Source organism: Mesocricetus auratus, unplaced genomic scaffold (genome assembly GCF_017639785.1).
Source record: "Mesocricetus auratus isolate SY011 unplaced genomic scaffold, BCM_Maur_2.0 Super-Scaffold_100676, whole genome shotgun sequence".
NCBI lineage: Eukaryota > Metazoa > Chordata > Mammalia > Rodentia > Cricetidae > Mesocricetus > Mesocricetus auratus.
The window spans coordinates 58,456,195-58,483,548 of record NW_024429266.1 but is presented as its reverse complement, the minus strand read 5'-3'; the positions used below and the strand labels follow the sequence as shown (position 1 = coordinate 58,483,548).

Sequence of the window (27,354 nt, the reverse complement as noted above, 5' to 3'; positions counted from 1 at the left end):
ATGTTTTCTCAACACTTGATTTCCCCTGTGGTTTGCTGGTGTTTTCTTTTTTAGACAAAGACTAGTAAGCAAACAAGGCAGATTATCATTTCCTCATTTTTAAGCCCTCACCCCTCAGGGGGTACAGAATCTCTTTCAAGCACCCAACTGTAGAAGGCGATCGATCGCTCTGTCTCCTCCACACTCCAGGGCCTCTTGGATGGGATCTGGCCTTGAAGGAACCATGTGCCTTTGGCTTTGGTTACTTTGCTTCCTGCCAGGTGAGTGCCATGGGGAAACATTCCCCCTGGTTAATTATCAGGTTTGAATTAGCCAGAGGAAATCAATTGCCAGCCACCTCCAGCTCTAATGTTTCTGGGCAGATTGAGTGGCAGCCAGGGCAAGAACAGGAGACGTGTGAAGTGCTGGCCCCTCCCAACCATGCAGCCTTCTTCCAGACCTCCATCCAGGGCAGCTGTTAGCTTTTTAAAGGTAGAAGGTGTCACGCATGTTAGATATTCATTTATGAGGTCTTAAGATGGGTGTCTATCTCCAAACTTTGTTCTTTGTATATCTATTTTTCCTTTCCTTGGATCTTTCTTTCTCACTCTTGCATTGGCAACTATCAAGTTCAAACGAAGACTCTGTAGCCTATTCCCTAAACTTCGTATCTCAATGTACAGCCACCTGTCTGGCACCCCACCTGAATGATCACCAAGATCTGGAACTCCACATGCCTAATGCCTTGCCTGAGAGACTTTGCCGTTCATGGTGAAACCAGCTGTCTCATCTGTCCTGTCCCTAACATATAATGTCATTCAATGGCTCCCACTACCTACCAAATTAAAATCACTCTCCTCTCTTGTATTCGAATCATACCACACTTCCAGCCATACAGGCTCTTCTTTGAACACATGCTGCAGATCCCCGCTACCATGCCCTCTCTCAGACTGTCCCTGCTGTGGTGACGCCATCCTCCCAGCCTACCATCATTCACTGGTTCTTCTCAAACCTGCTTAGCTCTCACTCGAGCACCTCCTGAGTCCAGTCACCGTCACATATGTTGGCTCAGTGTGCTTATCTTATTGATTTACCAATAATATATCCTTTGCAATGGTTAAGCTTTGTTGAGGATTTGATTGGACTAAGAAATGCTGAGGTATTAACAGAGAGAAGGCCCGCCTTGCCTGCGGATTGTACTACAGGCTGAGATTATAGACAGAATTAAAAACAGGAAAGATAGAAAGTCTGCTGAGCACTGGAATTCATCTTCCTTGTTGATCTCCCACCATCCTACTCCAAGATACAACCAAGCAGCTTCATGCTTTTTGCTGCCACGGCTTCCATACCATGGTGGTCTATACCAGTTCTCAACCTTCTGAATGCTGCGGCTCTTCAATACAGCTCCTCTTGTTGTGGTGGCCCCAACCATAAAATTATTTTCATTGCTACTTCATAACTGCAATTTTGCTATTGATATGAATTGTAATGTAAGTATCTGTGTTTTCGTGCCCTTAGGTGACCCCTGTGAAAGGGTCATTCAATTCTTAAAGGGGTCATGACTCACAGGTTGAGAACCACTGGTCTGTACCCTCAAACTGTGAACCCAAAGAGATCTTTCCTTCCTGAAGTTTCTTCTTGTCGGTATTTTGTTGCAGCAATAAGAAAAGTAACTAATACTGGAAATGTACACCAAGAAGTGGAGTTACTGTTGTAAGAAATCTGACCTTGTGGTTTATAGGCCTTCAGAATTAGTTTTCAGGAGGCATTTTAAAACACGGATGATGTAGAGAAGTTCTAGAATGCAATAAGCAGAAGTTAATTGGGCCATACTGGTGAGAGCACAAAAGAACAGAAACACACACACACCACACATGCGCTACACACACACCCCACAGGCACAGCACACACACACACACACACACACCACACACTTGCATGCTCTCTCTCTCATACACACACTCTCTCTCACACACACACCACACACTGCAGAGTAAAGACTGTGCTCACCAAAGAACAAGGACTCCATCAGAACTTGGAGGAGGATTCATTTGTGTTATAACCTGGCAAAGAATCTGGCTGTGGTCCATTTGGGCCCCCATAAGCTGAATGTTCCTGAATTCAAATGAACTAAGTTGTTTAACAGAAATTGTAAATGTTGCATAGCATTCATGCCATGACATGGTTATGGCTCACTGTGTTAACCCAGATTTATAGTAACAAAGAACAGAAATGTGTGGAAAATGTGCTTGGCAAAGAAAGGAGCTTGAACTCAGTTAAAGATGCAAATAGACCAGACAAAAAAAAAGAGCTATGATTCTTTAAGAAGTTAGTGCAATTAGAGAGTGTCCTACTTAGGGTTTCTATTGCTGGGATGAAACACCATGACCAAAAAGCAAGTTGGAGAGGAAAAGAATTATTTGGCTTGCACTTCCTATCACTGTTCATCACTGAAGGAACTAATCACGTCAAGAACGTGGAGGCAGGAGCTGATACAGGGGCCACACAGGGGAGGGCTGCTGCTTACTGGCTTGCTTCCTTGTCTTACTCAACCTGCTTTCTTTACAGAACCCAGGACCTCCAGCCCAGGGATAGCACCACCCAAATGGGCTGGGTCCTCCCCCATCAGTCACTAATTAAGAACATGCCCCCACAGACTTGTCTAAAGCCCAATCATATGGAAGCATTTTCTTAATTGCGGTTCCCTCCTCTCAGATGACTTTAGCCTGTGTCAAGTTGACAGAAAACTATCCAGTACAAGGGGAAACCTGGGACTTTGCAATGGGACAGTAAGAAAGACGCCTTGAGCAGTATTCCATCTCCCCAACTGGAGAGTGTAGTGATGCAAACTCATTTGACAAATTTTCATTAGAAAAGAGAGAGTTTAAGTAAGGAGAATCTTCAAGGCATGATGCTAGACTAAAGCTAGCTTGCAAAGTACTGTCTCAGGTTTACCCTCAAAGACACACAGATCCTGTTCTATCGACAGTCCAAGGGACCATCCTTCATCTCAAGCTTATAGCAGAACGCGGCCAGTCCACACACAGCTGCCTTTGCAGATGGGCAAGGTGCAAGGGTGAAGGCCAGCACCAAGGTTCCAAACAGCCTCCGAGGCTAGGCAAAGTGTGCAGGGTTGCATTTTCTGTATAAAGACCCTAAGAGGTCACTGCATGCAGCTGTGAAGGTGAAGCCGTAGAGACCCAGGGGTGCCAGAAATGTGGGGAAATCACGTGACTAGGAAAGCTGCAGGTCCCTGGTGGAGTCTGCCCGGAGGAGATCATTTGTGCCATAAGCAACAGAGCAGGAATATATGGATTTAACATGATAGGAACATACAAAATACTTCAAGAACAGCTTATTGTTAATCTCGGTGTCTGTTTGTTTGAAGACAAGGTCTCCTGTATCCCAGATGGCCTCTAATAGACTATGTAGATGAAAATGACCTTGAATTCCTGGTCCTCTTGCAGAGGATCTCAAGAGCTAGAATTATGAGCATGAGCCATCATGCCTGGTTACATAGGACTCTGGCTCAAGCGCAGGGTTCTGAGTGTGCTAGGCTAGTACCGTAACAACTGAGACGCATCCCCCCATCCCATCCCTAGCCCTTGCTAATAGCTTTGAATAACTAGGTGTATGATACGTCAGCCTTTATTTGTTAATACTGCCCTCGGGCCTACAAATGTTAGGGTATGCCTGTCCCTAGAGCACAGTATAGCTACAGACATTGAGCTTTATGGGAATGTTCCTTCACAAACCAAGGCAATATTATAGGATGTGGGCTCCGAACCGTTTTACCTAGACCACTAACAAGAATACATATACATATTATGACTCAGCGCATGCGTGTGATACATGCATGGCAGGGGAGAATATGCAAGTTTATTCTTTTGAAATTTTTATTGTGTGCACACATGCCACAGCATGTATGTGGAGATCAGAGGATGATTTTGGGGAGTCACTTCGTACCTTCTACAAACTTAAGGCAGGATCTCTTATTTGTTGGCTGCTGTGCTACATACTTTGAGACAGACAATTCTTTTTTCTTCACCTCCTATCTTAGCATACACATCTGGGATTTTACATAGGTTCCAAGGACTGAGCTTGGATTCTCAGGCTAGTAGTTTCATCCTTTGAGCCATCTCCTTGGACCTCCAGCAATTTACTCTTGACTCATAGCATAAGGATGAGTTTGGCCTTCAGCACTTGGATGGTAGTGTTATTTCCCAAGACGGAAAGCTCTTTTATGAGTGAGCATGTTTAAGAAGAGTTCTCTTCTGGCTGTTGTTTGATATTATCTTAAGTATCCAATGGAGTCCAAGGGCCAGAGCCAGTTTGGATCGCAGAGGTAATGACAAGACTAGAAACAACGTGTGTTTGGTTAAAAATCTATCAGCAGCTGTATTTACAGGGACCTAGAGTAAATGAGCTAGTGTGGAAAGAGGAGGGAAGACACAGGGGGAATAGGTCAGGTACTGAGCTGTGTGCGAGCCCAGCACTGAGGGGTACATGGAGCTGGGAAAGTAGGAGAGGAAGGAGCCAGCGCAGGAGCAGCGCGCAGTATGACGTCGCAGAAATATGACGTCAGGGGGCAGAAAGTGGCCCTCGAAGGGAGGAGTCAGGTGGGTCAAATGCTGCCAAGGGGATCAGTAAGACGGAGACAAACGTGATGGCAGAGGCAGCAACAACGATGGACGACTGTGCTGACTGGGATGAGAGCAGTTTGGCTGGACTTAAAGGGACAGAAGTTCGATCGAATTTAATCAAAGAGAAGCGGAAGGAGTGCGTATGAGTTTGATGAGACTTTTGAGCAAACAGAAAAGAGAGGAGGAGATGGATGCAAACATCACCCAAGGGGTCTTCAAGGTGCCGATACCAGGGTTTGTGTATGAGCTAAGCCAGTGATGATCAGAAAGTGGGGATCACTGCAGTCAGACATTCTGAAACAAGAGAACAGTGCACTCGAGCTGCACCGAGGGAGCGTCCTGTGAGAGGAAATAGGACTGTTTCCCATGGCAGAACTAATGTCAGCTGACAGGCCTCTACGCACGCAGGCCGCTGAGGAGGGAAATGGGACACTGGGTGGAAAGTTCTCATGCTTTTACATTTTTTATTGCATTTGTTTGGCTTGGGGTCTGCCTGTCTGGGGGCATGTGCCGCAGCAAGCACATGGAGGAGTCGGTTCTCTTTCTCTGTCGCGTGCGCACTGGGAATGGAAGTCGCCAGAGTTGGCAATGAGCTATACCTTCACCTACTGAGGCATCTCACCAGCCCTCTCATCCTTCATAAAGGGATTCTGAAGTTTGCAGTCAGGGTCTGGGGAGGGAGGTAAAATGCTTTCCCCCCAAAGCATGAGAACTGAGCTCAGAGCCACAGCAGCCACATAAAGCCAGGTTCAGTGACACACATCTATGAGCCAGGGCTGGGAAGGCAGAGACAGGATATCCAGGATTTCTGTTGAACGAGTGAGCTACAGGTCCAGGTAAAGAGAACACCCACGCCCACACCTACATCCACACCCACACCCCCCCCCACACACACACACACTCATAACCTTAGCCCTTTTGATAAACATACAAACCTCAAGCCAGTTTGCTCTCTCCTTTCGAACATTCTACTGCTGATTGGGTTGAATTCCACTCCCACCTAAAAAATCTCTAGAGTGGTCTCAGCCCTCAAGGCCCTCTGTTTTTCACCTTATTTTGCACTATAAAAAGGCTATAGGATATCATTCACATCTCAAGCATGTTTTACCCAACTCTGTACTGGCAATGACTTTACGAACTACATCATTCCTTCTCTAATATTGCCAGCAATTTAGTCACCAAATTAGAGATTACAAGCTAGATGTTAATTAATTACTGTCACATCAGTAGGTTTCTTTAGATACTTTCTCCTACCTCCTCTTTCTTCCCAAGAATCACTTTCAAATGGCCCAGAATTTCATCTGGGGTGTTCCTTTCAAAAGCAGTCCCTACACCAGCCTAGACAGAGCAAGCGGCCATGCCCAAGGACAAGACTGCTCACAGGCATCAACAAGCTCTCCGGATGATGATGTGGGCAGCAGCATTTCAAATTTGCAAACTGCATCAGACCTGGCTTGTCTCTGTCTTGGAAATCTGTGTTTGTAAATAGAGATAGATAGTTTGCCCTGAATTCTGGTTGTTTTTGTGATTCCCTTTGCCCCTAGATCAGGTCTTCCCCCTTGACTGGAACTTTGTGAATATGTTACCTTTCCATTGCCAAAGTCCAAGCAGGGAACCATCTAGTGAGTGAGTTCTGCTGGCAACAGCTTTAACAGTGCTGGGTTTTGTGTGTGGTCTGCAGGGTTTCTCAGGAGACCACGTGCTTCTGGCTGGCCCCCTCTGCCTCTTCCTCTCTCTGGCGTGTTAACATGGCTTCACTTTCCCGCCTCAACATTCCCTGTGCATATTTTCCAGTCTTTCTCCACCCTCTCCTGACCTCCATCTCTCTCCCATTTTTCCCACCTTTCTATGCCTCAATACTCCCCTCTACCAGAAATATCCTAATCTAAAAGCCTCGAGCCCACTGACATTCTAGTTTTTTTAAACTCTCATTTGACTAAACTCATTGGAGCTACTCAGAATGCACAGTCTGTAGATAAACATCGGTAAGCTGGCAGATTTCCATGATGTGTTCTTTCTCACATCCCCATCTTGATACAGCTGGTTCTTGTCATCTGAACCACCTAAACACACACATGCACACCTTACCCTGTCAATGGCCCCCACAGGTTCTTACGTTTTAATGCTTGGTCCACACTTGGGTGGGACCATTTGGGAAGGATTAGGAGGCGTGGCCTTGTTGAAGAGGTGTGTCACTGGGAGTGAGTTTTGAAGTTTCAAAATCCCACACCATTTCAGTTTGTTCTCTCTCTCTCTCTCTCTCTCTCTCTCTCTCTCTCTCTCTCTCTCTCTCTCTCTCTCTCTCTCTCTCTGATCAAGATGTAAGCTCTTAGCTACGGCTGCAACACCATGCCTCCTGTCTGTCTGATGCCATGTCTCCACCACCAAGATGGTCGTGGACTCTAACCCTCTGAAATCGTGGGCTCCTAATTAAATGCTCTCTTTTATAATTTGCCTTGGCCGTGGTGTTTTGTCACAGCAACAGAAAAGTAACTAAGACAACCCTTTTCTCAGTGTATGGAGGCACTTGCTGGGGCCTGCTTACACTGTCATCTGTGGCTTTACCCTCTCCTGTAGCAGGTCAAATTACACTATCCTCTTCTCCGCCTGCTTGTTATGGCCCACAAATTCTACTCCTCCCTGATCTATCCCTCCCAGACGTACGTATGTCCATGCCTACACATGCACACTCACACTCACACGTGCCCTGCTTTCCCTCCCATGAGTTCTCTACACTAGTGGCTAATATCGCCTTCTCATTGCCCTTCCTGCCCATTGGTTCAGGGTACAGCGTGGACATCACTTCTATGAAAGCCTTCCTCCTGGGAAACCATCCCCTTGGTATCCTGAACTGGGTGCTCCTGTTTGCTGGTTCTCTCGTGGAATCTATTACATTGTGCCGTAGAAGCTGTCTGTTGGGATAATTTACCACACGATTTATTGTACGGTAGAGGGATACACACAAAAGGCGTCCAGTGTGTGCTGGTTGAATGGTTTGATGGAGTTGAAAGGAGGACTAGGTAGATTAAAGGATCTGAGGGGAAAGGATCCTGGAAGGGAAATGAGCTACAAGAATGTGATACCTTCCTCACCCCATATTGAAGCCACTTGAGGGTAATGTGTCATCGGGGCTTACTCCGGGCACTGTAGTTGTATCTAAGTCCTTACAGCCTCAGGGTTAATGATGAGGCTGATGCTGAGGACCTGGATGAGCACAGAGTAAGCTTGAATGAGAAAGAATAGGACCTTGAAGAAACTGGAAAGCGGGCAAAGATCATCATAGGGCTGAGGCTGGGCTAGTGACAGGGACATGGCTAGATCTAGTGGTGAGTGTGAGGTGGTCTGGGGTCAGCGCTAGGTTTGGAGAGATGGCCTGAGATTGAGGGTGTGGCTGAAGTTGAGATGCATCTGAATACGGGGCTCCTTCCGCATTAGTTTCTTTTCCTTGCAGTGTCTGGGACCCTGAAGGTCCTCCCAGAAGTACAGCTGGATGCAGAGTCGGGCGGGTCCATCACCATCCAGTGCCCACTCCCTCAGACAGATGTGAGGATGTATCTGTGCCGGCAGATGACTGACCCCAGAATATGTACCACTGTGGTGTCCAACATCTTTGTCAAGAAGGAATACAAAACACGAGTCACCCTAACACCATGTTTGGATAAGAAGCTGTTCCTGGTGGAGATGACACAGCTGACCGAAAGTGACAATGGAGTCTATGCCTGTGGTGTGGGTTTGCACACAGACCTGGGCAAGACCCAGAAAATCACCCTGAATGTCCACGATGGTAGGTGTTTGGAAAACATTCCCCTTTGGGGAAACCGAGGCAATTTTCTAACCGTAACTGCCCCCATGCAACTGTTGTGCTAGGCAGCCCAGTAACAATGCAAATCAACGCAGCCTGAGGCTAACACCCCAGCGTAGAACCTTCTATCCACAGGGAAAGAAAGGAATAAGATGAATGCTGTGTGCTGCCTGTGGAACCCAGGGCGTGAGTGGAGAGGGGACATTAGCCTGAGGATAGGCTTTGAGGCTGAGGAAACCAGAAGGGCCATGACTGTCCTGTGTAATCATCTCATGAGATGTCTGGGGTGGATGAAAAGGAGACTCAAGCCATATCTAGTCCAAACTTGTTACTGTATGGTCAGGTCCTTCATTTCTTCTTACCCCTGACATTTCCCCTTTTCAGTGGCTTCCCAGCACGTGCATGAGTGTTCAGCAGTTTATAATCCCAATAGCCTGTGGTCTCGTAGGGAATGCTGCACGTGCTGGCAGGAAAGGCCAGTTCCTTTTCTGCTTGCCTCAGGGGACCATGCCCATCTCCCGATGGCCTTGTTTGAATCCCCTTCTACATGAACCTCCCTGGTGATCGCCAGTATATCCCTCTTGCCTCCAATAGAATATGAACCATTCTGGGAAGACGAGCCTACCCCTGAGCCTCCACCGTGGTTTCACAGATTTCTGCAAGAGCATATACCCCCCTGGTTCCATGAGGTTGAACACGACAGTCCTTCTGAATTCACATCTGAAGGTCAGTCCATCAAATCAAGATCAGAAGAAGAGGGAGGGTTTTTTTTTCACCTCAAAGAGTGACTGGCAAAGCAGAAATGGGTTTCCCATGCTTTGCCCCTGCCTTAAGAGAGGCCCTTCGTCTTACAAGTAGGGCACCAGGCTGTAGTTGGAGGCGTCACATGTCACCACCAGGTGGCACCAAAGCAAAGTAACAAGGCGCCCAGTTCACAATCGCCAGTACTTTTGGAATGACTGGGAATGGCAGCTGTTTCCCAGCTGGAGGTCATTATGCTTCTTGCTACCTGCAGGGATTTCTTCTGTCGGCTGGTAGCTAGTGATTTTAACAACTCTATTTGGCAATTAAAAGATGACTGCCATAATAGCGTTTCCATCGTATCTTAACATACACCACGTAAGTTAGACACACTAATTGAACATTGTTGCACTAGGAGAGCCTGCTGAGCCAAGAGAAACAGATCTTCTGGGACAGATGATAGATCTGAGAGTGTGGCTGACCGGGATGGGATGGGGAGGATAGATGAGCATAGAAAAGTAAGATATACTCCCCGCCCCCACGTCCCCTCCACATCCCTCCACATCCCCACACCCCCACCCCACACCCCACACCCCACACCCCACCCCACACCCCACACCCCACACCCCACACCCCACACCCCACCCACACCCCACACCCCACCCACACCCCACACCCCACCCACACCCTACCCCACACCCCACCCCACACCCCACACTCCACACCCCACCCACACCCCACACCACATCCCACACCCCACCCACACCCCACACCCCACCCCACACCACACCCCACCCCACACCCCATCCCACCCCACACCCCACCCCACACCCCACACCCCACACCCACATCCCACACCCACACCCCACACCCCACCCCACACCCCACACCCACCCCACACTCCACCCCACACCCCACACCCCACCCCACACACCCCACCCCACACCCCACACCCCACACCCCACCCCACACCCCACACTCCACACCCCACCCACACCCCACACCACACCCCACCCCACACCCCACACCCCACCCCACACCCCACACCCCACCCACACCCCACACCCCACCCCACACCCCACCCCACACCCCATCCACCCCACACCCCACACCCCACACCCCACACCCACACCCACACCCACACCCACACCCCACACCCCACCCCACACCCCACACCCACCCCACTCCACCCCACACCCCACACCCCACACCACACACCCCACACCACACACCCCACACCACACACCCCACACCACACCCACACCCCATCCCCACCCCCACACCCCACCCCACACCCCACACCACACACCCCACACCACACACCCCACACCACACCCACACCCCATCCCCCACCCCCACACCCCACCCCACACCCCACCCCACACCCCCACACCCCACACCCCACACCCACATCCCACACCCACACCCACACCCCACACCCCACCCCACACCCCACACCCACCCCACACTCCACCCCACACCCCACACCCCACACCCCACACCACACCCACACCCCACACCACACCCACACCCCACCCCCACACCCCACACCCCACCCCACACCCCACTCCACACCCCACCCCACCCCACACCCCACACCCCACCCACACCCCACCCACACCCCACCCCACATCCCCACACCCCACACCCCACATCCACATCCCCACACCCCCACCCGATATCCCCACACCCCACACCCCACACCCCACATCCACATCCACATCCCCACACCCCACACCCCACACCCCACACCCCCACCCCAGTGCTCAGTAAGTGCTTCCGCCTGTGGAGTCGGGAATGCCTTGCTGGAGAAAATGTTATTTGAAGGCAGCATGCATGAATGTGTAGATGGCGCGCTATGAAGGCATGTCAGACCACGAGAACAAAGCTAGTACATACTGGCAAAAGGGAAGACATGATTGAGTGAGGAAGAGAGACCCGCTCCTCCTGCAGGCTGCAGAACAGGGTTTGTCACTAATGTTACCTTTCCCTTCTCGCTCTTGAAGTTACCACGTCCGCTCCAAGGACTGAGGGCCCAGTTCACCAGCACTCCAGCACCATTCCAGTCACCTCCCATCCCAGGGTTTCCAGAACATCTCCAGTGACAGCTGCCAAGTCCCCTGCCCCCCTGCCAGCTACCACATCCTCAAAGACCTCAGTTCAGCAAGCAATCGGGCCCCTAGGGGCCAGCTACAGCCACCACACCAAACTTCACGACCAAAGGTGAGTCTTTCATGTAGTAGTAATGGTAAAGGTAAGAGTTTGTTTAGGGCCTGTGTGCTAAGAATCCTGAAGTCAGTCTGCCCCCTTCTTGACTTTGTCTGCAGGAGTCCACTGAGAAATGCTCTGTTTTTGACTGTGCTGTATAAATGCATTAGTCTCATCAACAAAGAATACGCTTGCCAACAGCCATTTCTGACCTGATAGAAAGACTTGGGTCTTTCAACCATACATATTCATTCAGGTCTGTTGTAATGAATAAGTAAACGAGACGAACTTTTAATTAATTTAAGGTGATTAAAATTAATTACTAATTAATAAGTGTTAAAATTGCTCTCATTTTTTCTTTTCCTTTTTAGTGCTGCTAACAGAATTTAAATTCTGTATGTGACAAATGTTTCTATTGCTCAGCATTGTCCTAAACATCGGACCTAAATGAACCACTAGGGGGCAGCACTACAGCCCATGCCCAAGAAAGCCCACAAGTATTTTAAAGCCTGAGCAAAAAAAGGATTTGCAGAATCATTTGAATCCTATAAGTGATGGGGCTGGGACAATTAAATCTAAGTGATTTGAATGAAGACAGGACTCTTGATTCCGAATTCAGAAGTCCATGTAATAAATATTTTCTTTATGTCAACTATGTGCCTGGCATCATGTCGTCTTTAAGATGTTAAAAAGATAAACACGTGGTATGTCCAGGTCTGGTTAATGCCAGTCGGCCTGTGGAAGGTCTCTAACGACAAGAACAGGAGCTGATTCAGAAACTGCTACAGACCAGGCTCCTCCAAGTCTTTATACCTCCTGTGTTTCGTAGTCCTAACAGTTTCGTTTTATGGTTCACATTTATAGGGAAATAAGACTCAGGAAAATTAAGACTCACTCAAGAACACATAACCAGTAAAATGCAGAACTTGACTTTGACCCCATTAACAAATCTCTTGGGGGAGGGTGACGGAGGGGATTTTGTTCACAAAGGGTCAACTCTAAGTCATCTCCAAAAAAGGTGGCCATGCATGGGTGAGTCTTTAAATTTTCCTTTCCTTATTAACCTTCTCTTTCTCCCTCTCTCTGCTTCTTTTCCGGCCAAGAACACTCCACCACAGCCCACAGTATGGGAGAGAGAACCAAGGACTTCACATCCCCGTCCTAGAATTTCACATCCTGATTCCGACCTTCCTGGGCTTTCTCTTGCTGGTTCTCTTGGGCCTGGTGGCAAAAAGAGCTATTCTTAGGAGGAAAGGTAAGTAGCTCGAAGCTCTGGCCTTTGGTTGGGACAGCTAAGATACCCAAAGAGACCAGAGCATTCAAATCCAGCTTGAACCCCCAGAAAACCTAGACGGGAGATGGCGCCTGGGAAGCCTTTGTCCTTCCTCCTGCGCTCAGCACCTGGGCATCTATACATGGGTCACACATTGCCAGGCATCAGAGAGGTGTGCAGCCCTCAGTTTGGGGGAAAGGAGACGCAGGGGGCCACAGGCGTCTGATGTCATGTCCTTCTCTCTTCCCGGTGACTTCCTGCATGAAGCCTTCTCCAGGCGCATGGGCCGAGTGGCAATGAGGATTCGAGGCCAGGAGGCGTCCCGCCGGCTCCCCGCACAGCGCCGGGGTGCCCCACAGAGACCTCGCTCCCAGAACAACGTCTACAGCGCCTGCCCGCGGCGTGCACCGATGCCGGACGGAGAGGGTGAGCTCAAGCACGAGTGAAGCGTGAAAAGCGGCTGCAGCGGGGCCACAGGGGACAGGTGGTGGCCAAGCCTGGAGAGGCCCGGCCCTCACCGCTTTCTTCTGCCCTCTAGGCTCTGCAGAGGCTTCGCTCCACAGTGCCCCAGCCTCAGCACCCCGGGACCCATGTCAGGTAAGCTCCACCCGCCCCAGCCGGTGACCTGAGCTCAACCCGGCAAGCGTGCTCATAGTCTGGGGTGGGTCCCTCAACCGGCTATATCCGGTTCCTACCTGGAAACCCTCAGAAGGCTGACTCCACACGAACTGTTTACCTTACTTACCGGACCAAGCATTTCTCTTGGGATACATGAATGTTGATGCAATGATAAAGTGTTGTGATCATGGTGTAAAAGGGACACTTGCGTTTCTAGAAGGCTAGAGAGAATGGAAGCTACCCCGACAGTTTTACCGCAGTGTGAGGGAGAACATTCGATACAACTCTTAAAATGAGAGGAGGTAATAGTAACGTGGCCATTAGGTTTTATTCAAAGTGATTGGTCAGAAATGCAGACGTTGAAACACTACAGGTGTGTCCTTTGTTCTTCCAAAGTAAGGAAAGATTCTTTAAGTATTCTCAACGTCTAAAGCATTGGGTTTTGTAGCCAGAAAAATACTAATAAGGACACCAAGCGTGTGTGTGTGTGTGTGTGTGTGTGTGTGTGTGTGTGTGTGTTAAATACAACAGACCTAAAAATCTCAGAGCTCAGGACATGGAGGCCAGTTTTCCTCTGACGTCAAGGTTCAAACCAGAGGGACTTGAAGAAGTGGCTTAATCCATGACGTCATCCAGTGACTTTTTTTTGCTTCTCAACAAACTTCCATGGTCAGTATTCAGCCACCAAACCAAGTTCTTATTTCTACCTACAGGGGAAAAATGGCTTCTTTCTGGCCAGGACCCCGGATTTTCATATTTCACTTCTGCTTGCCTCCCATTAGCTGTCTTGCAGACACATCTGCCTTCAAGGGAGGTTGTGAATGTGGTGCCTGGTTAGCAATACATTGATTACATGATCATGTATCTGGCTAAAAAGGGGAGAAACCCCGTAGTCACCTCCAGCCTCTTGACTGTCTTCTTACCCATATAAGCCCCCAGAGCAGTCCCCAAGGCTTGGGATGAATGTCCCAGTGAAGCTTGTCTGTTCTACCCAAAAGCCAGTCTTTCCCCGTGGATCTGCCCTGTGATCATACGAACCCTGCCCTCCTCTGTGAGACCCTCCTTCTCTCAATTAGGGTGAAAAAATCTTGACAGAACACGTTTACAGGGTACATATGCTCAATGTCTTATTTCAGTCTTCATAGTGAAAAAATTTTAACTTATTTATTTTTAGTGCACTGCTGTATTGCCTGCTAATGTCTGCAGGAGAGTGTCAGATCCCCTAGAACTGGAGTTACAGACAGTTGTGAGCTGCCGTGTGGGTGCTGGGAATTGAAGCTGGGTCCTCAGGAAGAGCAGTCAGTGCTCTTAACCTCTGAGCCATCTCTCCAGCCCCATAGTGAATACTTTTATTGTCTAAACCAAGTAAGTTGCCATCAGTGGGAGATGTGTCTTCGAAGCAAGCTTCTGCTCTCTCTCTCTCTCTGTCTCTCTCTCTCTGTCTCTGTCTCTCTCTGTGTGTGTGTGTGTGTGTCTGTCTGTCTGTCTGTCTGTCTGTCTTCAGTAAAATATAAAATGTAGAAGTTCTTTTTAACAGACGCTTCCTGCATTCAAAGAGCTGTCCTTCCAGTTCTTAGAACTTCAGATGACTGACCACAGTGTCTGCCGAGGCATTCTTGGGCAGCTATTACAGTACTCGTACTGTGTTGGAGTCTTGACAGCGCCTTGTCTTCTGAGAACTAGCTGCCACGAAGGGGGAGTCCTGAAGCTTCTGTCTGGCAGAGAGAGGCACCCCGGTGCCCACATGACCTTCAGTCTTCCTTCCTCAGCTCCCCAGCCCTTTTCTGGAATGCACTCTTGTGCCGTGCCATGGCCTCTCCAAGTCCCTGCAGAGGCTTAAGAAGTGACTCACCCTATGTCTGAATAGTTGCCGGAGAAGACACATGTTTTTCCTACAAGTCATATCCCTTTTTCCCCAAGGGGAGGCTTCTGCAGGTGGGCCCCCTTCACACTCGTGCTCAGCCCTTTGACTGCAGTCTGAACCCCATGTAAAGCATATCCTGCCCACATTAGAGTAAAGTAGTTTACAGGGGTTTGGGGACGAGACTGCGCCCTGAAAATGGGGCTGGCCCACTTAATGGGGTTCACTCAATTCTGCATCGTTGCCATCTGGAACTCAGCAACTGTGTCCAGGTTCTCCCATTGCCACCTAAACAGATGCTAGGATCACCCAGCCAGAGCGACTGACACTCCTTTGGTTGTTCCCAGGTACTTGAAGCCTCCTGGTCCCACACCCCACCTCTGAAGACAAGCTGTGAATATGTGACCTTGTGCCACCAGTCTGCTGTCTACGTGGAAGACACGGGTTCAGATGATTACATCAATATTCCTGGCCCACGTCATCTCCCCAGTGGGCCCAGACCTTCATGCCGATGAGTCCTGCCTGTCTGCTGATGTCTAGCCCCTACCCATTTGTTATGGGATCCCTGCCACCTCCCATGTCCAACACCCCAACTTGATTCTTGCCTGACTATCTGAATGCCTTGAGAATGGCCTTATTACAAGCTTATTTTCACCCCATTGAAGCCCCCTGCATTCATTGAGAGAGTCCTGGACATGCATGGCAGTCATCTGTCATGATGGCACCTGTCCTTTCTGTACCATCTAACAGCCCATGGGACCTATAAGGTGCTTCATCACTGTCTTTGGTCGCATAGTCTTTGCTGCCTTACCCCTAGCTCAGGTGGCATCAGACTGGAACACAAGCCTGGCTGACATTTTCAGGTCCTGAACCAAAGGGCATAATGAGCTTCTACTTTTCTTGAGTGCCATGGCAAGGGCAACTCATGTGGTATGATAACTTATTAGAGTTTTGGAACTAAGCTTTTGTTAGTGTTAGGGATACTCCCTCTCTCTCTCTCTCTCTCTCTCTCTCTCTCTCCTCTCTCTCTCTCTCTCTCTCTCTCTCTCTCTCTCTCTCTCTCTCTCTCTCAGTCTCCATCACTTAGTGTAGATAACCTGACCCCATCATCTCTCTCCTTTTAGAAGTCTTGGTTATCTCCATACCTTCTTCTACATCTTAGTACCATCACTTTGATCAATTTTAGCCAAACTATCACCTCTCTCTGCTTTCAGAAATGCACCCATTTCCTTGTCAATTTTAGATGACTCATGGCAAGACATTGGAGAAAAGCACACTGGGGGATCCCACAAGTTCAAGGGGTATGCACTAGCATTTCTGGCACGGAAAAAGAGAAATCCCACCTCTGTGCAAGCTGCTTGTCTGACATTCAGAGTGGGGTTGGAGCCAGCCATTTCTGGAATTGACATCAGCTGCAGAGTTCAGCCACAGCATGAGGCAAGAATATGCCAGCTCTTGCCTTTGAGAAGAAGGCCTTTCCCAGATGCACAGTGTAAGCTCCCTGGACATTTTTCTAGAAATAGAATGGAGTGGCTATCTGAGTTGAGTCGCCTTTCTTAGCAAGGAATGCCATTTCAGACTGAACAGCGCACACAGGTACAATGTCACTGTCAGCTGAATACATCGCATTAGACAGGAAGAATGGTATCATAAGAAAAGAGGGGTACTCAGAGAAATCGGGGTGGGATGGGTGGAGAATCAAGGAAAAGATGAAGTATCTGGGGTGAATCTGCTTTGTTTTAGCCTACGTTGTAGCTTTCATCGTTTATTCTTCAAATCAGTGGCCCTAGCTGGAGCAACAGCTCAGAGGTTAAGAGCACTTCCAGAAGTCCTGGGCTGGATCCTCATCACCCACATGGCAGCTTACAACTGCCTTTAACTCTAGACCCAGGCATCGGATGCCCTCATCTGGTCTTCAAGGGTACTGCATGCAGTGCACACACATACGGGGCTGGGGGGGGGGGAACACCCATACACATAAAAATACATAAAATCTCAAATCAGTGGCCCTTCATTTCCATCCCAGCCCTCTGTCCCTGTGTGGTTTCCAGGCACTAAAGTTTAGTTTCATAACCCATCATCACTCATTGTTTCCCAGCCATCCAAAACAGACAAAAATAAATAAATAAAAGCAATCCAGTCTAAACATTTACTGAGCAACCACCCACTGGCCCCATGCTGTAGCCAGACCACAGGGAATATGGTGGAAGCATGGGGTGCATCATTCTTCTGCTTTCATGGAACTTCCAGTCTCACAAATAAATATGGTTTCCACTGATGCCGTGGCAATGGTTAAATAAAGTTGTAATAAATACGCAAATCCACCTTGTGGGTTAGTCACAGTATAAAGGCAGCCATTGGGACTGCCGAGGAAAGATGTCTGTAGAGATGCCTGAGTCAGTCCGTGGGCAAGAGTCCGAAGTACCCTGAGGACAGCATGGGAGTAAACGACGGTTTGAAGACGCATGGAGAGCAAGCAGGAGGTCAGCCTGATAGACAGTCAGAGCTGGTAGAATTTCTGCATCCAGGTCAGGAGAATGTCCACTTCCCCAACGGCTTTCACCAAAGCTGCTTCTGTGCCCATCTGCAGCGAATGGAGAGTTGGAGGTCAGCAATGTTGGCTTTGAGAATAGTTTCCTTCGAACCTGGCTTGCCTGGAGGGCACCCGACTCTAACTTAGCTGAATCGCCTGGAGAATGGCCTCTGGCAAATGGATCCACCCGTCGCTTGGGCCCTATCTGTGTGCATTTGTTTCCAGGGTGAGGGAAGGTGGATATTGAGTAGTAGGTAAAGGGCCAGAGAAGATCATGGCTCCCGGAACATAAGAGGGTGCAGCCTACGGAAGATGTGCTGCACCCACTGGTAGACTGGTGTATCTGCTCTGCTGCAAAGTGGTCAAAACCAAGGATATTTTCTCTGCGGGTGAGGGTACCAGGCTTGAGATCTGGATTTTCTTTGGTGTGTTAATTTAGAAAGATGCATCTTTTATTCACATGAGCCATTTGAACACTGCAGAAATGATGCAGATGTATTGGAAGGTGAGTTGTCCACCTTCCTTCTCAATTCTGATATTAGGTGCTTGTAAAACTTTCTCTTGGGGCAGACACCTTGTAAGGAAATGCAGTGGCATTTCCATCTGAAAACTAACAGGAATAAAGAACACTTTGGCAAAGTAAATGCTTAGTTTTGCAAATATGCCTGTCTTCCTCCCAGGTCGGGTGGGTCTGGGACGAGCCCAAAGGAGGCACTTGCATCCAAGAGTCTCTGGGGCACTCCCCTGGGACAGTTCAAGCTAGCTGGTTAAGCAGGCAGACTCCCAGCTCCTATCCTTACCTGTTTGAATGTTCTACGAAACAGCAGAAACCGCCGGTGTGCCCTCTCACTAATGGAAAGCATGTCCTTCTCCTTCTGCATATCAGAAAAAAAAATGTTCCTAAATTTAGATCAGAGTAGAGGTTCACCCCTCCTGCTCTTCCTGGTGATACCAGGGTGGGGCTCCCAGATCCTGTGAGGACTGTGCTGAGTCCCACATTCTCAAGGAAGCCAGAGCCAGATTCCCAGCATACAACAGGGCTGTACCTTTCCTCACAGCAATGTCTACAGGAAGAAGTGTCACCCCATTTTACAGATAACAAAATTGAAGCCCAGAGAAGCTGAGCACCTTGCGAGGGTTCCCTGTTAGATGACAGCAGATAGAGGCGTGAGCCTACAACCCTTTTCCATGACACGAAGGACTCTTTATTGGTAACGGAAGCCAGGGCTGCCTTGAGGGAGAGGCAACCTTTCAATCGCATCATTTCCCAGCTCCAGACATGATCTACTCACACTAGGCTGCAGTTTTGACACGATGACAATAAAGTTGTTGGCCAGACTGGAGAATGACTTCAAGATCTTGACCTTGGCTATTTTGTTATGGTAGTTTTTGAAAACAGTGTTCAGGTAGAACTTCAGCAGACTGTGGACAAGGTAGCAGCTCTCAGCATCCTGGGGAAGAACCAAATCACTGAGGTCTCTTCCATCATGACCCTAAAGGGAAAACCCATGCACCACTCAAAGCAAGATGAACACCATAGGGTCTCCTTGAGATGATGGTGGCACCAGACAGATATGAAGGGACAGCATGAGTCTTGTGGAGCAACTTGAGAGTCACAACAGGAACCCAGACCCTAGAAAGAAGTTACCCACCCAGGGTAACTCAGCCATCCCAGATGCTAGCCTGGCTCCCAGGCCTCCTGGCTCATCCCCTCCCCCGGATGATACTCCCTTTCTCCTCTACTGTATGGCCTCATTAACATGATGAATCATGGGAAAGCATTTGAACTTGGACTGTGGGATTGAGAGTCGGAAGGAGGAGAGTGAGAAAACCTGATGCCCTTGAATACAGCAAGCACTACCTGGCCCTCTCTGCTCCAGAAGCTTGGCACCTCTCAGGATTCAGTCTATTCATACTCACACACTGTCTAGACCAAGGGTTCTCAACCTTCCTAATGCTGCAGCCCTTTAACACAGTTCCTCGTGTTGTGTTGAACCCCACCCCCAACCACAGATTTATCATTGCTACGTCACGACTGTCATTTTCCTACTGTTACAAATTATAATTAAATATCTGTGTTTCCAGATGGTTTTAGGTGACCCCTGTGAAAGGGCCATTCGACTCCCAAAGAGGTCATGACCCACAGGTTGAGAACAGCTGTTCTATACATGTGGCGAGAAGGTGGTATCAGGTGAGGGAAAAAGATGGAGGTGAAACACCAGCTCGCTTCTGTGGCTGCCCACTGTGCTTCCATGAGCAAAAGAAAGATGGCTGGCAAGTGTCTGGCTTAGTGGGAAATGATGTTTGTGAACTTCAATCCCCAGCCTTCCCCACACCCGCAGAGTAATAACCCCAGAGAGGGACACCCTGTCTCATGCCCTACCCTGTCCAATGTAGGGCCCCTTCAGAGCAGAAAGGAAGGACTCCCATCAGACCCTCTTGGAGAGCAATCCTGTTCCCCACCATCTTATTACCGAGACATCCTGAAGAACCTGTGGCTTCAACAGCTGGACACTTGTGATGTTATCCTGAGTTTGCTTTGGGAACAGAAAGAAAAGATGTCTCCAGGTTAGGGATCAGCACAGGAGCCAATCAGCAAGATTGGCTCCAAACTCTGTCCCATCTGTAAGACTTTGGAGGTCAGAGGGACCAGAGGAGGACCCAGGAAGAGACAGAATGAGTTAGCTCCTGAGGAGGAGGTACAGATCTGTCTACAGAAAACCACTAAGCTTACTCATTCCAAAGGGACAAGTGGACCGCCAGGAGTCCTTAGAGCCTAACCACAGACTTGAAACGGGATATTTGCTTCAAATGAGGCACACGGAAATAAGCCTTTTGACTTTATAGGCCACAGAGGGTAAGGTTCGTCTCTGTGGTTCACCTGGAAAGAAGATGGAAGCAGGTGGCTACACCTAGGAGCTGTCTCTTGCTCTTAGAGAACTCTCCAAAGCTCGGCCTCTCATCCTGCTTCTTAAACCTGGAGCTGGAGCCCGCCCAGCATGAAGCTGAACCACTCAGGGGCCACTTTATTGCCCCTGGGCTCTGCTTCTTTCACTGGAGGCCGGCCACACATGGCTGAGCAGTCAGTTTCCTCATGGATAGCACTGGTGTTTGCAGCCTCCTGACCTCATCAGAGTTCTGATGTGTGAAATAGATTCTGAGAGCTGGGAAGGGATCCAGAGCCCTAAAGACACGACTTCCCCTACGGGGGACGCGCCAGGGAAGGATCCAGGGCAAGCCTCTACTCACCAACGTGTTCTTCACAGCCCAGAAGGCCTCCCACAGTTCTGAGAGAACCACCCCTTCCACTCGGCAAGGCCCAAATCGAAACTCATGACCATGGAGCCCTGGCACTTGGTTCCAGACAAGAAGAAGGAGGCTCAGGCAGGAGAGAGTCTGTCGTGCTGAGCTCATCTGTGTCGAAGGGCAGGTGCTTCTGCTGAAGGAAAGGAGATGTTAACCTGAAGCCAACCTCTGCCTGGGACCTTCAAACCCCCAAATATCATTCCGGAGTTGATATAAGCCACCATCAGGAGCACACAAATGGGATGCCTGAGGCTAGAGAAATGCTAAGTAGAGGCAGAATCTTTTAAGAGGGGATGGGTTACCACATCTTTGCCTTCTTGAATGAATTCATGAATGGGATAGCGTTAGAGTGGGTTTAGTCAAAGTCAGTTCCTCTCTGCCTTCACACCACGTGACACCAGGCACTGCCCGGGACTATGCGAGTGTGCTCAGGATTATCAACCCAAAGAACCGAGAAAACACCACCCCTGATAGTAAACTTGCCAGAACGGTGAGACAAACATCTTTTCTTCATAAACTATTCCATGTCTGATGTTCTGATGGAACAGAACAGGTCCTAAGACAAGAGGGTTCCCAGGCGAGAACACCGCAAGCCTTGCAGGGTGTTCTGGAGTGGAGCCTGGAACTTGTCACCCCCATCTCGTAGCTGCTGGTGCTGCCACCTCTGTGCCCCCCGTCACCATACTCATCCACCCCCACACACCCGCATCCCCTTCCTTCTCTATCATGGCTCTCCCGCCCAGCAACAGAAACGAGGCCAGGAGGGAGGAAGAAGGATTCGGCTAGGACACAAGAGGCCCCAAACTCGGGAAGAGGAAGAGCTCACTTGGTCCTTTGATTTCTAGGACCTGCCTTGGAGTCACTGGGACGACTTAAGCAGATCTATTTCTCCTTCCAGGAGGCAAGCAGCCCTCACACCTCAACACAAGGGAGCCCAGGGTCAACCAAGGCCCACAGGGAGAGGCACAGAAGGCAAGTCTGGGTCAGGCAGTCAACTCTGCCATCTCAGTTGGCAGACGCACTCCTAACTCTAACAATTGATCTTTCCAGTAAGTGAAACCAGAAAGAGGCCTGTGAGTTCCAGGTGAGTCAGTTTCAAAACGCTTCTCTGAAGTGCCAATGGGAATGAGTGTGGCAGGCCCCCAAGCAGGAGTCAGCACCGTGCCTCCATGACTACCACAGGAGATTTTTTCCCATGCCACCCTTGGTCTTTGTTTTTCTTCTCTTTCCTCTCCCCTCCCCCATATAAAAGCCTTCTTATTCACACACCTGAAGAAACTGTCTTCCAACCCCAGAACGGCAGAGAGGGCAGAGGAACAAGCCTTGGAATGAACTTGAACACCTAGGATAGGGAGCAGGTACCCAAGGCCAGAGCCCATTCTCATCTTCCAAATGCTATGGGCTTCCCAACTTCTCTTGGCATTCATCTCTGGGTCTATCATCCGCCTGACCTTCCTCCCATCTAACACCAACTCTCCTTGGTGTTTAGTGGGAATAGCTAACTCCTCATTCAGGTATTGCCTTATATAAACATGCAAAAGGCTGATACGTGCCAGTCTGCCCTTAAGCCCTCATTCCCAAACAAGGCTTCAGCCTAAAACTTGAGAGCAAAGGCTATGGGAAACACCACATCTCACCTCAGGTCCCGAAATGATGCTGGAGGCTGCTGTTTGAAAGCGGATGGTTCTTTCTGCGTCGGGAAAAGTTGGGCAAGCTCTCTCAGCATTCGTTGGTAGAGGGTATTCTTGTGGGTTTAGAAAGCTCCTGTCTCAGTGGTGGAAGTGATTCCAAAAGTAAGAGTGTGTACAGGCAAGAGAGGCTTGGAGAACTGTATATAAGGGGTCTGGCAGGGAGGGGCAGAGGAAGAGAGGAATGTGGAGGAAGGGAAATTGGTCATGCTTCCCCAGAGAATTACTTCACCACCGAGTCACCCTTTGCTCGTAGACAATGGGGAAATGTAGAAATCAGTCCCTCAGGTGAGATGAGACCTGGTACTGACCTCACCTGACAGCTGATCTCCAGCAAAGCCACTCACTTTCGGAGCTTCCCTGAAATGAAGTTCCTACATCCGCAAAATGTTATTTTTAAAGATTCAAAATTATGCCTCGTGTCACATGCCTGTCATCCCAACACTTGGGATGTAGAGACGGGAGGATCAGAAGTTCGAAGTCATTCTTGGCTACATATTCAGTTTGAGACCTATTTTAGTTACATGAGCTCCAGTCAAATAAATAAATAAATAAAAGTTTGATCTGCTTTTCCCAGAGAAAAGGTGTAAGGAGAAAGTATAAAAGTAATACAGAAATGCTCTATGTATTCTGTACCCTCTACATATGTAAGCATACCATGACTACGCAAAGTGTATCAGTCTGTTATACTGTATACTATCAAATTCATTCAGTAATTATGCTCTGTTCATGATGGAGCGATAGCCCAGAAACCAAAGTTAGCCCATAAATACCTTCCTTTAATCCTCAGGGTCAGGGATCTTAGGAGTTTCCTGATTTGCATCCACCCATAGTCTCTGGGTTATAATTGTCCTAAGTATAACTCTCCTTGAGCACTGGGAAAAATAGCAATGTGTGCATGGACAGCACCAAAACTATGGGGGACCATGGTACGCTAATAAATTAGCCTAGGCCTAGGCTGCATGATTGAAGCACAAGTTCAGGCAAACCTGACCATATCCCTGGCTACCAAGACCTGACCATATCCCTGGCTAGTAAGACCTGACCATATCACTAGCTAGAAAGACCTGACCATATCTCCAGCTAACAAGACCTGACCGTATCCCTTCTATGCTTAGAACAAGGGCATCGCTGAAGCCATGCATCCCCAAAGGCATACCCAGAACCTGGGCATGCAGAGTGATTGTCTTAAAAACACACAAGGAGCAAGAAAAAGCACAGCTGGGTCAGCCACAGAAGCCACAGAAGCCTAGGATATACTATCCCTGGTAGGAACAGATACTGTTCCTGAGAGCTACAGAGACTGAGAAGGTCCATGGAGGGGAACAGAAGGCAGTGATTAACTTGGTTTAACACTTACTGTAACTATTTGCCCATGTCCTGGAGGAACACGGTTTTGGAAACAGTGGTTTCTGAAATCAAGGGTTGGCAATCTGCAGGCTGAGGCCAGACCCAACATGTCACTGCTCAGCTACTAACAGCTTGTGTCTTAAAAAATAGTTTTACATTGTTTAAATAAATGACTAGAAAAATCAGGAAAACAACAGTATTTTGTGACAGTTTAAAAACAGTGAAGTTCAGATCTCAAATATGTATTAGTAGGACATAGCCGCACCTTGTCCAGCTGCATTGGGATTGCAGCAGAGGTTACACAGCCGCAAGGTAACAAGACAGGAGTTGGGGTAACATACCCAGCTCAGAGGAAAGAAAGGACGGGACATGGCACGGACTGTTGGCAGAGCTGGGGGATGTTATCCTGCTGTGACAGGCAGGGAGGGGGGGAGAGAGGAGATAGACAGGCAGGGAGAGGGGAGAGGAGATAGGCAGGCAGGGAGAGAGGAGGGGAGAGGAGATAGATAGGGAGAGAGGGGGAGAGGAGATAGACAGGGAGGGAGAGTGGGGGGAGAGGAGATAGACAGGCAGGGAGAGGGGAGGGGAGAGGAGATAGGCAGAGAGAGAGGGAGGAAAAATCGGAGGGAAGAGGGGAGAAGGGAGGAAAGGAGAAGAGGAAGCTTCCATAGAAATGAGATGTAACTCATTCTCACAGTCACCAAAGTCAGTCAAAAACTGCCTGCCTCCTTTTCCTTGTGTCCCATCCATTCTCTCCACCTACAAGTTGCTTTTTAGACTCAACAGAAAGCAGTGCTTTTCCTTCGCATGCATCGTCAATGCCATCCTTTGCCCCTGAGTTTTACCCACCACAGAACTCCCTTCTGATACAGGACGGGAGTTTAGTCAGCACTGCTGGATAAGGGAATGGCGTATGACTGATGTGACAACATTCCTTCTCTTCTCTGGCTCACAACTCCTAAAATCCTTGAAATGACAATCCTCTTTTATTTTCTTTTTTTAAAATTTAAATTACAAATAAGCTTTCTTCACATGTCAATCCCAGCTCCCTCTCCCTCCCCTCCTCCCCCACACCCCCACCAGGCCCTCCAGCTCCCCTCCCAATCTCCACTGTGATCCCCAGGGAGGGTGAGGCCCTCCATGGGGGATCTCCAGAGTCTGTCATTTCATCCAGGGCAGGGCCTAGGCCCTCCCCCCAAGAGTTCAGGCTGAGAGAGCATCTCTCATTGTGGGATGGGCACCCAAAGTCCATTTGTACGCCAGGGATAAGTACTAACCAAGGTCCCATAGATTGCCTAGGCCTCCTCTCTGACACCCACATTCAGGAGGTCTGGGTCAGCCTCATGCTGTTCTCCCAGCCATCAGTCTGGGATCCAAGAGCTCCCCCCTTGTTCAGATCAACTGTTTCTGTGAGTTAAACCAGCCCAGTCTTGACCCCTTTGCTCATCAGTCCTCCCTTTCTGTCACTGAATTCCAGGAGTTCAGTTCAGTGTTTAGCTGTGGGTGTCTGTCTCTGCTTCCATCAGTCACTGGATAAAGGTTCTTTTTCCCAGACTCCCTGGCAGTGGGATTGTATGCTGGCACTCCCCTGATTCATGTCTAAAGTCCATATATGAGTGAGTACATACCATGTTTGTCTTTTTGTGACTGCGTTACCTCACTCAGGATGGTTTCTTCTAGTGCCATCCATTTACCTGCTAATTTCAAGATTCCATTGTTTTTTTTCCACTGAATAGTACTCCATTGTGTGAATGTACCAAATTTTCTCTATCCACTCTTCAGTTGAGGGGCATCTAGGTTACTTCCAGGTTCTGGCTATTTCAAATAATGCTGCTATGAACATAGTGGAACGGACATCCTTGTTGTATGAATGTGCATCCTTTGGGTTTATGCCTAAGAGTGCAATTGCTGAGTCTTGTGGTAGGCTGATTCCCATTTTCCTGAGGAATCTCCATACTGATTTTCAAAGTGACTGTATGAGTCAGCATTCCCACCAGCAGTGGAGGAGTGTTCCCTTTTCTCTATATCCAGCATAAACTGTCATTGGTGTTTTTTATTTTAGCCATTCTGACAGGAGTAAGATGGTATCTCAGGGTTGTTTTGATTTTCATTTCCAGAATGGCTAGGGATGTTGAGCACTTTCTTAAGTGTCTCTCAGTCATTTTAGACTTCTGTATTGAGAATTCTCTATTTAGTTCTGTAGTCCACTTTTTAATTGGATCCTTTGGTGTTTTGCAGGCTTGCTTCTTGAGTTCTTTGTAAATTTTGGAGATCAACCCTCTGTCAGATGTGAGGTTAGTGAATATCTTTTCCCAATCTGTGGGTTGCCTTTCTGTCTTGCTGACTATGTCCTTTGCCTTACAATTTAGAAGTTTGAGGAGGTCCCATTTATTAATTGTCGATCTTAGTGTCTATGCTACTGGTGTTATGTACCAATTCATTCAAGGGTACCTCCCACTTTCTCTTCAAACAGGTTCAGTGTGGCTGGATTTATGTTGAGGTCTTTGATCCATTTGGACTTAAATTTTGTGCATGGCGATAGACATGGATCTATCTGCAATCTTCTACATGTCAGCCTCCAGTTATGCCAGGACCATTTGTTGAAGATGCTTTCTTTTTTCCATTGTATAATTTTAGCTTCTTTGCCAAAGATCAGGTGTTCATACACATATGGGTTAATATTGGGGTGTTCAATTCTATTTCATTGGTCTATCTGTCTATTTTTGTGCTAATACCAAGCGGTTTTCAGGGCTATAACTCTTTAATAGAGCTTGAAGTCAGGGATGGTGATGCCTCCAGACGTTGCTTTGTTGAACAGGGTTGTTTTGGCTATCCTGGGTTTTTTGTTTTTCCATATATAAAGTTGAGAATTGTTCTTTCAAGGTCTGTGAAGAATTGTGCTGAGATTTCATTGGGGATAGGATTGAATCTGTATATTGCTTTCAGCAAGATTGCCATTTTTAAAATGTTGATCCTACCTATCCAAGAGTGTGGGAGATCTCTCTGTTTTCTGCTGTCTTCTTTAATTTCTTTCTTTCAAAGAAAGTTCTTGCGTTACAGGTCTTTCACTTGTTTGGTTAGCATTACCCCAAGGAATTTTATGTTGTTTGTGGCTATTATAAAGGGCGATGGTTCTCTGATTTCTTTCTCATCGCTTTTGTAGTCTGTATACAGTAGGGCTACTGATTTTCTTGAGTTGATCTTGTATCCTGCCACTTTGCTGAAGGTATTTATCAGCTGTAAGAGTTCCCTGGTAGAAGTTTTTTGGATCACTTATGTAAACTATCATATCATCTGCAAATAGTGAAAGTTTGGCCTCTTCCTTTCCAATTTGGATCCCCTTGATCAGTCA

The 27,354-nt window shown here is 48.4% G+C and overlaps 2 protein-coding genes across 3 annotated transcripts; one reads left to right on the top strand and one right to left on the bottom strand.

Moving 5' to 3' along the window:
- Positions 1–119: 119 nt before the first annotated feature.
- Positions 120–15,784, top strand: Fcmr (Fc fragment of IgM receptor). Of its 2 annotated transcripts, none has more exons than XM_040738588.1 (8): positions 120–260; positions 8,074–8,406; positions 9,019–9,150; positions 11,172–11,388; positions 12,477–12,628; positions 12,914–13,072; positions 13,185–13,243; positions 15,473–15,784. In XM_040738588.1, the coding sequence occupies exons 1-8, from the start codon at positions 200–202 to the stop codon at positions 15,638–15,640; spliced, it is 1,281 nt and encodes a 426-aa protein (XP_040594522.1). In that variant the 5' UTR covers positions 120–199; the 3' UTR covers positions 15,641–15,784. The 2 variants fall into 2 exon arrangements, with proteins under 2 accessions (XP_040594522.1, XP_040594523.1); XM_040738589.1 differs by lacking the exon at positions 120–260 and adding an exon at positions 4,594–4,842.
- Positions 15,785–17,260: 1,476 nt separating this feature from the next.
- Il24 (interleukin 24) lies at positions 17,261–21,083 on the bottom strand. Its single transcript, XM_013120372.3, has 5 exons — positions 20,908–21,083; positions 20,133–20,195; positions 18,951–19,109; positions 18,459–18,533; positions 17,261–17,709 (listed from the first exon to the last, which is right to left on the bottom strand). Exons 1-5 carry the CDS (start codon positions 21,070–21,072, stop codon positions 17,626–17,628), a joined length of 546 nt encoding a protein of 181 aa, XP_012975826.3. The 5' UTR covers positions 21,073–21,083; the 3' UTR covers positions 17,261–17,625.
- Between the last annotated feature and the right edge of the window lie 6,271 nt (positions 21,084–27,354).

Bases quoted from the DNA above. Each gene is read 5' to 3' on its own strand.
- Il24 (XM_013120372.3), bottom strand. From the start codon at position 21,072: ATGAGCTCAGCACGACAGACTCTCTCCTGCCTGAGCCTCCTTCTTCTT. The intron at 19,110-20,132 runs GTAATAAGATGG...GTTCTTCCCCAG, and splicing joins AGGTTCTTCAGGATGTCTCG to GATGCTGAGAGCTGCTACCT. The intron at 17,710-18,458 runs GTAAGGATAGGA...CATTCGCTGCAG, and splicing joins TTCGTAGAACATTCAAACAG to ATGGGCACAGAAGCAGCTTT.
- Fcmr (XM_040738588.1), top strand. From the start codon at position 200: ATGGGATCTGGCCTTGAAGGAACCATGTGCCTTTGGCTTTGGTTACTT. The intron at 261-8,073 runs GTGAGTGCCATG...TTTTCCTTGCAG, and splicing joins GTTACTTTGCTTCCTGCCAG to TGTCTGGGACCCTGAAGGTC. The intron at 8,407-9,018 runs GTAGGTGTTTGG...TGCCTCCAATAG, and splicing joins CACCCTGAATGTCCACGATG to AATATGAACCATTCTGGGAA.